At 39.2% G+C, this 12795-nt stretch overlaps 1 protein-coding gene across 1 annotated transcript in view; it reads right to left on the reverse strand.

Annotated features, from left to right (window-relative positions):
- Window positions 1-2085: 2085 nt before the first annotated feature.
- LOC126188425 (ankyrin repeat domain-containing protein 33B-like) overlaps window positions 2086-12795 on the reverse strand; it is a 155669-nt gene continuing 144959 nt past the window's right edge. The window contains exon 6 of the mRNA XM_049930028.1: window positions 2086-3078. Coding sequence (XP_049785985.1) covers window positions 2917-3078 — 162 coding nt within the window. The 3' untranslated portion in view covers window positions 2086-2916. The remainder of the gene's footprint in view (window positions 3079-12795) is intronic.

A 12795-nucleotide genomic window follows, 5' to 3' on the forward strand; every position in this document is an offset into this window, starting at 1 on the left:
ATATCCAGGAATTCATGCAATTACTCCATGGTTCCATCTTTCTCTTCTTTTAGATTGTTCGAAGGCATATCATCAGATTCCTATGCATCTACTGGATATTCCGAAGACAGCCATGATCACACCCTTTGGCCTATTTGAGTACTGATGATATACTTATCTTTTCACCCTCCGCTGAGGAGCATCATGTTCACCTCAATGCAGTCTGTTTGGCCCTCGCTGCCAACGGCATGGTGATCAACCCCGACAAACTTCACCCTCAGCTGTGGCATCTCTGGCACACAGTGCCCTATCTTTACGACTTTAGTTCTTTTGACTGCTGTGTTCGAGTGTTAACTTTCGGTGTGTACCATGTTCAACTGTGATATTTGTTATATACGAGTTATTAATAAATGTGTATTGTGTTATCTCTCAACTAATCCTACATGATAACCACAGCTCTATGAAATAAGCCTTTTAAATGGAAGAAGATACTACAACAGAAATTTATTATTTATTGAAAAAGGTTAAATGCTTACCATAATTTCAGAAAACAGTCAGCAATGTATTATTTTTTTATTGACAGAATATTCAATACATTATTTAAAAAGTCATGTTACAAGAAATATTAGAAATGCTATAATATGCTTCATGTTCAGCATCATTGTACCACAGTTCACAATCAATAACAACAAATATATACATTGTAAAACTCCAGAAACACTTGTGTTAGGTTTACATATTTTAAATTCACTGAATGGAAACATGGTTGACATGGAATTATTAGTACAGAAACATAGAGAAAACCCTTTAATGAATTCAGCTACATTTAGGCAAGAGATAATTCCTATTTTAGGAGGGAAGACAGTGCAAATTCATAGCATAATATCACTTAGTGCAGTATAACAAATAAGATATTCTTAATTCAGTACATACAGATAAAATCCCTGTTGTCTTTTGGTGTTTTGTGTTTTGTTTCAGTTCATTGAGTCTGCTGCTGGTATGTCTGTGGAGTCATTCTTTAATTTTTCATTACGAGCAGTCATTAACTTCTTCTAATGTCACAACATAAAAGTTCAAGCAAAGCATGTACGTAATTGTACACTTGCACTTACTGCTGGACATAAATACAGATATTGGAAGTATATTTTAGTTTGTACTGTAAATATTAATTTTATCCTTAAAATATTGGAATATCTCTGATATAACCAACACAATTATAAGAAATCTGGTCTCAGACCATTACACTACAAGCAATTGGTAGAACACAGTGAGCAGCATGAATGGTTAATTTACCTCTTGAACACATTTTTTTCCTCTCAAAAGATGATTGTGTGATAGAGTAGCCATATTTATCATTTAGCTTCTGGGAAAGAACTGTCTCAGTCAAAAGCCAAATGTAAAACACTAAATGTAAGCAGTGACTTGCTGCTCCTAAAATCTGTAACTAATTCCACACTGCAAAACATCTTAATTCCAGCATTATTTTCATTTTATAGTCAGAAATTTTTGAACAATAATGATTACTATTACAATGCCCAGTTTAGACAAATGTGAAAGGTGTATACACGTATACTAACACATTTAATGTCACATGCTGGAAGGAAGCATATAGACTTTTTCTACTTTGAAAAATTTTTTTCGCAGTAATATTGTGTCTTGAAGTAAAATATCTAATGCGAAAGAAAAATTAATCTTAAAAGAAGGTACCAACTAGTGACGAATAAATTCACCTTCTGATCAAGGCCACTTGAAATAACTGGTTCAAACAGGTACTCAGGGCTGCAAAAAAATTTGCCAATAAATGTTATATGTCAACGCAAGAAACAATGTAAAAGTATCACAGTGCATCAAGGACATGCATGAGCTACAAGCATGATGAGGAAAAGTCTCTGAGAAAGAGAAAAAATTCTCCAAAGTAAGAGGAATAAGACCTTTTGATGTTTTGGGCTATAAACAATATTCCTGCAAGGATGGTTATGTATTTAAGATTTATGGAATCTGGGCAAAGAATGAGATGATTTGAAAGATCTGTTTTTGTTGATCCTCACAAGGTGTAGTAATGTTTGTAAGTGTTAAAGAAGTTGGCAGTGATTTTTTTAAAGGGGGGAGAGAGAGGGAGGGGCAGAGAGAGAGAGAGAGAGAGAGAGAGAGAGAGAGAGAGAGAGAACTGGAGATCAGAGTTTTTTGTGTGGAAATTGAAGTTCATTAAAATTTTAGCATTAAAGGAGAATTATTGGCAATTAGAACAGTTTTGTAGATGTACAAAATAGCCTTTTTGCAGGATCAAAGCTGATATTGGAGAACACGTGTGTGTGTGTGTGTGTGTGTGTGTGTGTGTGTGTGTGTGTGTGTGAGAGAGAGAGAGAGAGAGAGAGAGAGAATGAATTTATTTTCCACTTAAATACAATGAATATAAATTTTTCTTGCATTTATTTTTCTGCTCATTTGTTGTATAGTAACTGCTTTCACCAATTTTTCATTTTCCAACTGTTTAGCTTAATCATACGGAAGGTTTACCAGAAGATATGTTTAGCTTAATGTTTTGCAAAAAATCTGAACTTATCAATATAATAATCATTGTTCTTAATGGAATCAAAATTTTTGGACCTGTGAGCTTGTAGGCACTGTATAAAGGTACACCCTGTGTTATAGCTTAATGATTTTTAAACTGAAGAGTTCAGTGCCATCTGTGCAATTTCTGATGCTCCACAGACGCAGCAGTGCTGTTCAGTTATTTATGATGTTCTCCTCCTAATCCAGCTGTTTCTGCCCCAGAAATTTCACTGGATTTTCAGAAACAATTTAGCACCTGTGCATCCACAGCTACAAAAGAAGGAAACACCACAAGTTCTTGTAAACACACTTTCAGCCTTTGTTGATGAATGCCAATTTATACACTGGAGCCAGTGTGTATGGCAATGGACCAATGAGTAAATGTTATTTCTTCTTTTTGTGCCTTGCAGTTCCTTGGGCTGACTTTGCTGTTGGTGGCTTTTGTTGAGTTGTATGCTGCTGCTGTGGTGGTTGCTGCTGCTGCATCACATTTTCTTCAGTCTCTGCTTCCTGGGCATTGTCGGATCCTGCCAGTGTCACCTGCACCTTGAAATGATTGAATAATTATAAATTACATGTTATATGTACATATGCACATACAAGCAAAACTAATTCTAGCAGCAGGTAATTATCTTTTTTATGTGTGATATTCCATTTAAGACACTAAGGGATAGGTAGTATTATTTATAAATTTCAAAGAGACAGGTTTCTGAATGATAAATTACCTCCCTTTAGCAACCTGCAGATATATATATATATATATACCTAAAAACAAAGATGATGTGACTTACCAAATGAAAGTGCTGGCAGGTCGACAGACACACAAACGAACACAAACATACACACAAAATTCAAGCTTTCGCAACAAACTGTTGCCTCATCAGGAAAGAGGGAAGGAGAGGGAAAGACGAAAGGATGTGGGTTTTAAGGGAGAGGGTAAGGAGTCATTCCAGTCCCGGGAGCGGAAAGACTTACCTTAGGGGGAAAAAAGGACGGGTATACACTCGCACACACACACATATCCATCCACACATATACAGACACTGTATATGTGTGGATGGATATGTGTGTGTGTGCGAGTGTATACCCGTCCTTTTTTCCCCCTAAGGTAAGTCTTTCCGCTCCCGGGACTGGAATGACTCCTTACCCTCTCCCTTAAAACCCACATCCTTTCGTCTTTCCCTCTCCTTCCCTCTTTCCTGATGAGGCAACAGTTTGTTGCGAAAGCTTGAATTTTGTGTGTATGTTTGTGTTCGTTTGTGTGTCTGTCGACCTGCCAGCACTTTCATTTGGTAAGTCACATCATCTTTGTTTTTAGGTATATTTTTCCTTCGTGGAATGTTTCCTTCTATTATAACTATATATATATATATATATATATATATATATATATATATATATATTTAAAAAGAAAGATGATGAGACTTACCCAACAAAAGCGCTGGCAGGTCGATAGACACACAAATAAACACCAACATACACACAAAACTCTAGCTTTCGCAACCAACGGTTGCCTCGTCAGGAAAGAGGGAAGGAGAAGGAAAGACAAAAGGATTGGGTTTTAAGGGAGAGGGTAAGGAGTCATTCCAATCCCGGGAGCGGAAAGACTTACCTTAGGGGGAAAAAAGGACAGGTTTACACTCGCACACACACACATATCCATCCACACATACACAGACACATATATATATATATATATATTTGGATCTGAGTTAATGTTATCATTAATCCCTAATATTACAACAGCTTCTTTAGCTATCTTCTCAGCTGATCACCATATAGATTTAAATCAACACTCTAATAGAAGACACCCTGGGCTGCTGCCAAAATAATCAGGGAAAATGACGACATTTACTCAGACGCACTCTAAAAAATTTGAGATAATACCAGAAGGCTTCTAATATCACTATTCTCAATAGCAGTGGTGGTCCTGAAGCAAGAATTAGACTTTAGTTGTTATCCACTGCATCACTTTTTTCATATGTTAGGCAAAAGCTTACTTTCTTGAGCCAATGGATACTGTTTAAAGGTAGAAAATATTCAGATCTTTTTATTTTTTGAGGGCCATGTACCATCACATTTAACATTTCTTTTGAAAAAATCATTAATATTTTGGAAATTAAATGAATTACTTACTGTATGTTCTTTTATATTTCTTACAACGGAATCACACAAGCATTTTTCAATGCATTGTGAACTTAATATTTTAATTTGGTATTTTTATTGAGCCTGGCTGTCTAGCAATGTTAAGTATACAACAACAGATCTAATAATAAGCAGCTGTTGAAAGAAAAAGGACAGTAACACCAACTGTAGGCTGTGGAGAAAGAGGAGCAGCAGAGGTGCCCACATTCGCAGTACTTTGTTATAAGCCATGATGTGGTGAGATCATGGAAAATGTTATTCTGATGATTTCAATAATATTTGAACACAGTTTCAGATAACCACATTTAAAAATGAAGTTGGCCATCTGTGTTGGGAAAAGAAAGTAATTTTAATTTTGAAAGGTTTTAGGGACACTGTTTGTAATCCTAAATATCAGCATTCTCTTATTAAAACCTTCTTAATCCAACTAAAGCTGTCACTGATTTGACTACATCACCTCAGGAAGCTTGTACATGGTGCTGGTACTACTACGACTACTACTACTAGAAGTAGTAATAGTCGAAACTGGAGACATTGTAACTTCCTCTAATAGACTTACTTTGTTTAAGTGACAAGAGATCGTATTGACATAAAGGTGATCTGTTGCACTCTCTTGTGTTATATTTAGTTTTATATCACACTCCACTAACAACTGAAATAGCGGTGCCCTTAACTACTACTTATTGACAGTTAACGGGGATTTACTAGGGTATTATCTGAGGTCGAACTCAGAGGCTCATTCCACGTACCTATTGGTACCCAAAAGTAACCATTTTGATGAATAAATTAGGGACAGTCTGACCTTTAGATTTGAATGTGTTAGGTGTCACACAATGATTGCCTGCTAAATGACACTTTTGGCTCTGCTTGTACATGATCAACATATAAATTGGCGAAGTTGATTCCCGACTTTTGAGGTTTAAAAGCAATCGGGTCTGGGTTGTAACTGCTGTGAACACAGCACTTCTGGGACTTATCAGTGTTTAATGTGTTTCAACAAACTCTTCATGTTCTTACATGTTAATATAACATGGGCAGTTATTGGGCACCCTGCTGTCATGTGAGTGTTTCTGGGACATCGGTAAGAAATATTAGAAGTGAACTAAGGGCAATCAAGAAATGGCTTTACACACTGAGCAACAGTCAACTACAACTGCAGCAGCACACTGATGTATAAAGTTTGGCTAGATAAGCAATAACATGGCCCTTAGAAATCCAGTCATTTTTACTCAGTTACTTCATACTTAGGGACAATAAATTGCAGAAATTTAGAATCTGATTGTATGTTAATGGAGTGGAAGGTAAGTTAAATAACATCTATTAGAGTATTGTAGGCTTCTAATTCAAGGATTGTGTTCAATAAATCCTAACATAGGAGAGCCTTCAGTAATGTGAAACAAATCATACTATATATTAATAGGCAGAATATATCCTAGCAGCCTACTTCTGCCAGGTAAAAAAACAATTGTTAATTACAGGAACTACTTCTACACTATTTTTAAAGCATTAAAATCAGATTATTGCATGTTTTCGCACAAAAGCAACTATTTGGAGAAAAAAGTAGCATTGCTCTCCCTCAGTTGCCGTTTTGATCTAGAACTTCATTATTAACATTTATGTAAATTAACTGATTTAACCTGTCCATACACTGGAAAAGAAACCTATTTAATATTAACACCAGCATAACCAGAATTTACATCCTAAAGTCAAGATATTCTGATACATTATGCTCTGTTAATAAAATATTCTTTCTTCTTTTTCTTTTTATTAATATTTCATTCTTAGTACACATATCAATAAAAGTTTTGCATCACCCCGGTTCCCAGAACTCCTGAAGATAGATGTTGACTGTGGGTATTATATCATGGACACAGTCCATTTCACTGGAAGTCACTAAACTGCCCAAAGATTTAAACAACCATGCATGAGCATTGCCTATTAGATGGAGGGGGTCCAACAACATATCAGTTCCAGTCATTCCACCAGGAAAGAGGTACATGGCTCGTGTTGTCTGCAGTTCAACCATGCCTAAATGACCAATACCACAGTTTGATGTTGTCCGCATTGTTACTTTGTGCCAGGAAGGGCTCTCAACAAGGCAAGTGTCCAGGCATCTCGGACTGAACCAAAGCGATGTTGTTCGGACATGAAGGAGATACAGAGAGACAGGAAATGTCAATGATATGCCTCACTCAGGCCGCCCAAGGGCTACTACTGCAGTGGATGACCGCTACCTACAGATTATGGCTCAGAGGAACCATGAAAACAACACCACCATCTTGAATAACGCCTTTCGTGCATCCACAGGATGTCATGTTACAACTCAAACTGTGTGCAATAGGCTGTATGATGTGCAACTTCACTCCCAACGTCCATGGCGAGATCCATCTTTGCAACCACAACACCATGCAGCGCAGTACAGATGGGCCCAACAACATGCCAAATGGACTGCTCAGGATTGGCATCACATTCTCTTCACTGACGAGTGTTGCTGCCTTCAATCAGACAATCGTCAGAAATGTGTTAGGAGGCAACTCAGCTAGGCTGAACGCCTTAGACACACTGTCCAGCAAGTGCAGCAAAGTGGAGGTTCACTGATGTTTTGGGGTGGCATTATGTGGGGCCGATATACAGTGCTGGTGGTCATGGAAGGTGCCATAATGGCTGTACGATATGTGAATGCTATCCTCTGACCAATAGTGCAACCATATTGGCAGCATATTGGCGAGGCATTCATCTTCATGGATGACAATTTGTGCCCCCATCATGCACATCTTGTGAATGACTTCCTTCAGGATAATGACATCACTCAACTAGAGTGGCCAGCATGTTCTGCAGACATGAACCCTATTCAACATGACTGGGGTAGATTGAAAAGGACTATTTATGGATGACGTGACCTACCAACCCTCTGAGGGATATACGATGAATCGCCGTTCAGGAGTGGGACAATCTGGACCAACAGTGCCTTGATGAATGTGTGGATAGCATGCCACAATAAATACAGGCATGTATCATTGCAAGAGGACATGCTACTGGGCATTAGAGGTGCCAGTGTGTACCACCTCTGAAGGTCTCATTGTAAGGTGTTACAACATGCAATGTGTGGTTTTCATGAACAATAAAATGGGTGGAAATGATGTTTATGTTGATCTTTATTCCAATTTTCTGTACAGGTTCAGGAACTCTCGGAACTGAGGTGATGCAAAACATTGTTTGATGTGTGTATCTACACTGACCAGTCACATTAATTTTCCCACTTATCTAAAGCCTAAATAAACACCTTTTGCAGCACCAGATGGCAGGAAGAGAGTCAATGAGGTTCTGGAAGGTTCTGACAGGGATGCGGAGCCATGCCAAATCTGGTGCTGTGGCCAGTTGTGCTCAGTTTCTTGGCCGAATATCCATGGTGTGAACAGCTGGATTGAGGTTGTCACACAGATTCTTGACTGGGTTTAAAACCAGGGGGTTTGGTGGCCATGGGAGTACAGTAAACTCATCCTGCTGCTGTTTGAACCACACATGTACACTGTGGACATGGTCCCCAAGGATAGATGCATACTTGTGTTAATCCATTGTGCCTTTCAGAATGGTGAAATCACCAGGGAATGTCATGCAAACATTTCACAGGCCATAACACTCCCTCCTTTGGCCTGGACTCTTCCAACAACTGTTGCAGGGTGTTTGCTTTCAGACATTTCACACTGTAAATGTCAACAGCCTTCTGTCTGATGGAGCATAAAATTTGACTTATTTGAAAAGGTCACATGCCACCACTCAGTGGATGCCCAGTTGTGGTGCTAGTATGCAGATTCCAGCCTTTGTCACTCACGAACAGCAGCCAGCATGGATGCATGAACCAGGCACCTGCTGTGGAGGCCATATGCAGTAACGTTTGCTGAAAGGTAATTGAGTAGACACTGTTGGTAGCCACTTGTTTTATTTGGATGGTCAGTTGCTCAACAGTTGCATGTCTATTTGCCTGTACACACCTCCACAGCTGTCATTCACCCCTGTCTGTGGCCCATGGTGCATCACTGTCTCCTCAGAACTGGTTTTGGATAGTGCCATTTTGCCATGCATGGTATACTTTAACCACAGCAGCACACAAACATTTTAGAAACTTAGTCATTTTGGAAGTCCTTAGACCCTTGTCTCAAAGCTGATGACCATGCCCTTTTGGAAGTCAGATAAATCACTCCAATCCCATATTACTAGAATTAATGCACTGTTTTCTGAGTCCCCTCGACACTCTTTATATGCTCTCCACTACTTGTGCTGCCACCTGCCATCTTAGTGGTTATGGCACATTGACGTAAAGCACAGGTGATGGTCACATTAATGTTACTGGACCATGTACCAGAAACCTGTTACAAAGTTGTTATCAGCATGTAAACTTTAACCTTGACTCCAGTCAGGAATACATGTCTTGTGCATGATGGTTTTGAATTTTGTACTCAATCCTAACTTCACTCCAAGTTCTATTAAGAGGCTTCTGTGTGACGTTTGGTTATGAACTTTACATAATACTCTTCTTGTGATTTTATAGGATAAGTACTTCTTAGAACTGAGTTTCTAATGCATTCAAATTGTGACATTTAAAGTCAGTGAATATTACCATTTTGAACTGCTGAGTAAAAAACACAACTGTAGCTGTTTGGTCACTATTTAAAAAGCAGAACTGGTTTCATACCGTTAGTTACACCATCAGGTGAAGTCAGCCACAACATAATGCTGGAGTACAATTGATATCAAACTTCTTCCAATTCCTCGAATATAACTCTATTTATAAACACATTTGGCAGGCCACAGTAAACTAATGTAGAATGGGGGATTGGGGGGGGGGGGGGGGGGGGACAAAAGCCAGAACTGCATAGCAGTGTTTCAGACGAGTGGAGTACAGGGGAATATTATGTTGTTACTGACTTCATCTGATAATGTAACTGACGTTATGAAACCAATTGCACTTTTTAATTAAAGTCACCACACACCCACAGCAGTGTTTTTTTACTCAACTTGAAGTTTTTTAGTTGTGGATGTCAGCCGAGTAAACTTAAGTGTTTGGTTTTGATTTGTTGAAGAAAGACATAGACAACCAAAACAAGAAACAGGTTTCTCCCTGGTTATAAAGGTTGATTTATTGTTTAACTGGGCCTACATTATGTATGCATAATGATTACTTGGTCTGACAACTACATGGCTCTCTCCACCTCCTGAAATATTTCTAGACTTCTGAAATAGATAACCATTTCTAAGAGATTGTCTGATGGACTGGCAGAAGCATAAATTTCATATTTAATTGTAATGGGTGATCTCAATGTGGCTGTGAAAGGCTATGATGTGATGGAGATGATGTTTTGAGGATTGTGAAGGTTAGGGTAACTGATTTGGCTGTGTTTATGATGGGGTGTGGGTGCAGGAGGCTAAGAGATGCTGCATAGGTTGGGATGGATTGGGATTAGACAAGGACATCTACTCGTAGATTAGAGAAATGAGATGGAAGTGATTCAGGGAGTATTTTGTGGAGGCATTAAAGTGAGATATTAATAGGCTGTGTATTGGAGGATGTAAGGTTGCTCAGTATTTTGGGGGATGGTCATGACAAAGTGGCTTATATCTTCAGAGATTGTGAGCAGGGACTACCGGTACTGGTTTTTTTGGTGGAAGTAGTTTATTATAGATGAACAGAAAAGAAAATTGGGGATCTGTTACATGATGATCACTTTGGCTTTAGGAGATGTAAAGGTGCCAGAGATACAGTCCTGATGTTGTGCTTGATAATGGAATCAAGGCTGAAGAAAAATCACAAAACTTTCATAGGAGCTGTTGATATGGAAAAAGCAATTGGCCATGTAAAATGATGCAAGATATTCAAAATTCTGAGAAAAATAGGAGTGAGCTACAGGGTAAGATGGGTAATAATACAATATGTACGAGAACCAAGAATTAAGTGCTCACATTAAAAAGGATGTACAGGGTGTTTCAAAAATGACCGGTATATTTGAAACAGCAATAAAAACTAAACGAGCAGCGATAGACATACACCGTTTGTTGCAATATGCTTGGGACAACAGTACATTTTCAGGCGGACAAACTTTCGAAATTACAGTAGTTACAATTTTCAACAACAGATGGCGCTGCAAGTGATGTGAACGATATAGAAGACAACGCAGTCTGTGGGTGCGCCATTCTGTACGTCGTCTTTCTGCTGTAAGCCTGTGCTGTTCACAACGTGCAAGTGTGCTGTGGACAACATGGTTTATTCCTTAGAACAGAGGATTTTTCTGGTGTTGGAATTCCACCGCCTAGAACACAGTGTTGTTGCAACAAGACGAAGTTTTCAATGGAGGTTTAATGTAACCAAAGGACCGAAAAGCGATACAATAAAGGATCTGTTTGAAAAATTTCAACGGACTGGGAATGTGACGGATGAATGTGCTGGAAAGGTAGGGCGACCGCGTACGGCAACCACAGAGGGCAACGCGCAGCTAGTGCAGCAGGTGATCCAACAGCGGCCTCGGGTTTCCATTCGCCGTGTTGCAGCTGCGGTCCAAATGACGCCAACGTCCACGTATCGTCTCATGCGCCAGAGTTTACACCTCTATCCATACAAAATTCAAACGCGGCAACCCCTCAGCGCCGCTACCATTGCTGCACGAGAGACATTCGCTAACGATATAGTGCACAGGATTGATGACGGCAATATGCATGTGGGCAGCATTTGGTTTACTGACGAAGCTTATTTTTACCTGGACGGCTTCGTCAATAAACAGAACTGGTGCATATGGGGAACCGAAAAGCCCCATGTTGCAGTCCCATCGTCCCTGCATCCTCAAAAAGTACTGGTCTGGGCTGCCATTTCTTCCGAAGGAATCATTGGCCCATTTTTCAGATCCGAAACGATTATTGCATCACGCTATCTGGACATTCTTTGTGAATTTGTGGCGGTACAAACTGCCTTAGATGACACTGCGAACACCTCGTGGTTTATGCAAGATGGTGCCCGGCCACATCGCATGGCCGACGTCTTTAATTTCCTGAATGAATATTTCGATGATCGTGTGATTGCTTTGGGCTACCGAAACATACAGGAGGCAGCGTGGATTGGCCTCCCTATTCGCCAGACATGAACCCCTGTGACTTCTTTCTGTGGGGACACTTGAAAGACCAGGTGTACTGCCAGAATCCAGAAACAATTGAACAGCTGAAGCAGTACATCTCATCTGCATGTGAAGCCATTCCGCCAGACACGTTGTCAAAGGTTTCGGGTAATTTCATTCAGAGACTACGCCATATTATTGCTACGCATGGTGGATATGTGGAAAATATCGTACTATAGAGTTTCCCAGACTGCAGCGCCATCTGTTGTTGACAATTGTAACTACTGTAATTTCGAAAGTTTGTCTGCCTGAAAATGTACTGTTGTCCCAAGCATATTGCAACAAACGGTGTATTTCTATCGCTGCTCGTTTAGTTTTTATTACTGTTTCAAATATACCAGTCATTTTTGAAACACCCTGTAAGAGAGGTATGCAGTCTTTCACTTTGCTGTTCAATCTGTATATTGATGAAGCACTGATGGAGATAAAATAAAAAGTCAAGAGTGAGATTAAAATTCAGGGTGAAAGGATATCAGTGGCAGGTTCACTGAAGACATTGTTATCCTCAGCCAAGGTGAAGAATTATTACAGGATCTGCTGAGTGGAATAAATGGTCTAATGAGTAAGGAATGTAGATTGAGGGTAAACCCAAGAAAGATGAAAGTATTGAAAACTAGCAGAAATAAAAATAGTGAGAAACTTAACATCAAAATTGGTGGTCATGAACTAGATGAAATTAAGGAATTCTGCTACCATGCAAGCAAAGCCCATGACAGATGAAGAACATAACAAGCAGATTAGCACATGCTGAGAGGGTGTTCCTGGCCAAGAGAAATCGACTGGGATCAAACATAGGCCACAGCTCTCAGTTGGTATACATCCCCAGAGCAGTGAGTTAAGTGTTTACCTTTTTCTTTATTTTCCTCATAGTTTATTTAATAAATTTCATCCATATTTTTCTGTTTATGAGATTCCATTTTGCATTTTTGTAAGGGTGAATTCATTCAGTCTATAGCGC

Source organism: Schistocerca cancellata, chromosome 5, assembly GCF_023864275.1.
Source record: "Schistocerca cancellata isolate TAMUIC-IGC-003103 chromosome 5, iqSchCanc2.1, whole genome shotgun sequence".
Taxonomy (NCBI): domain Eukaryota; kingdom Metazoa; phylum Arthropoda; class Insecta; order Orthoptera; family Acrididae; genus Schistocerca; species Schistocerca cancellata.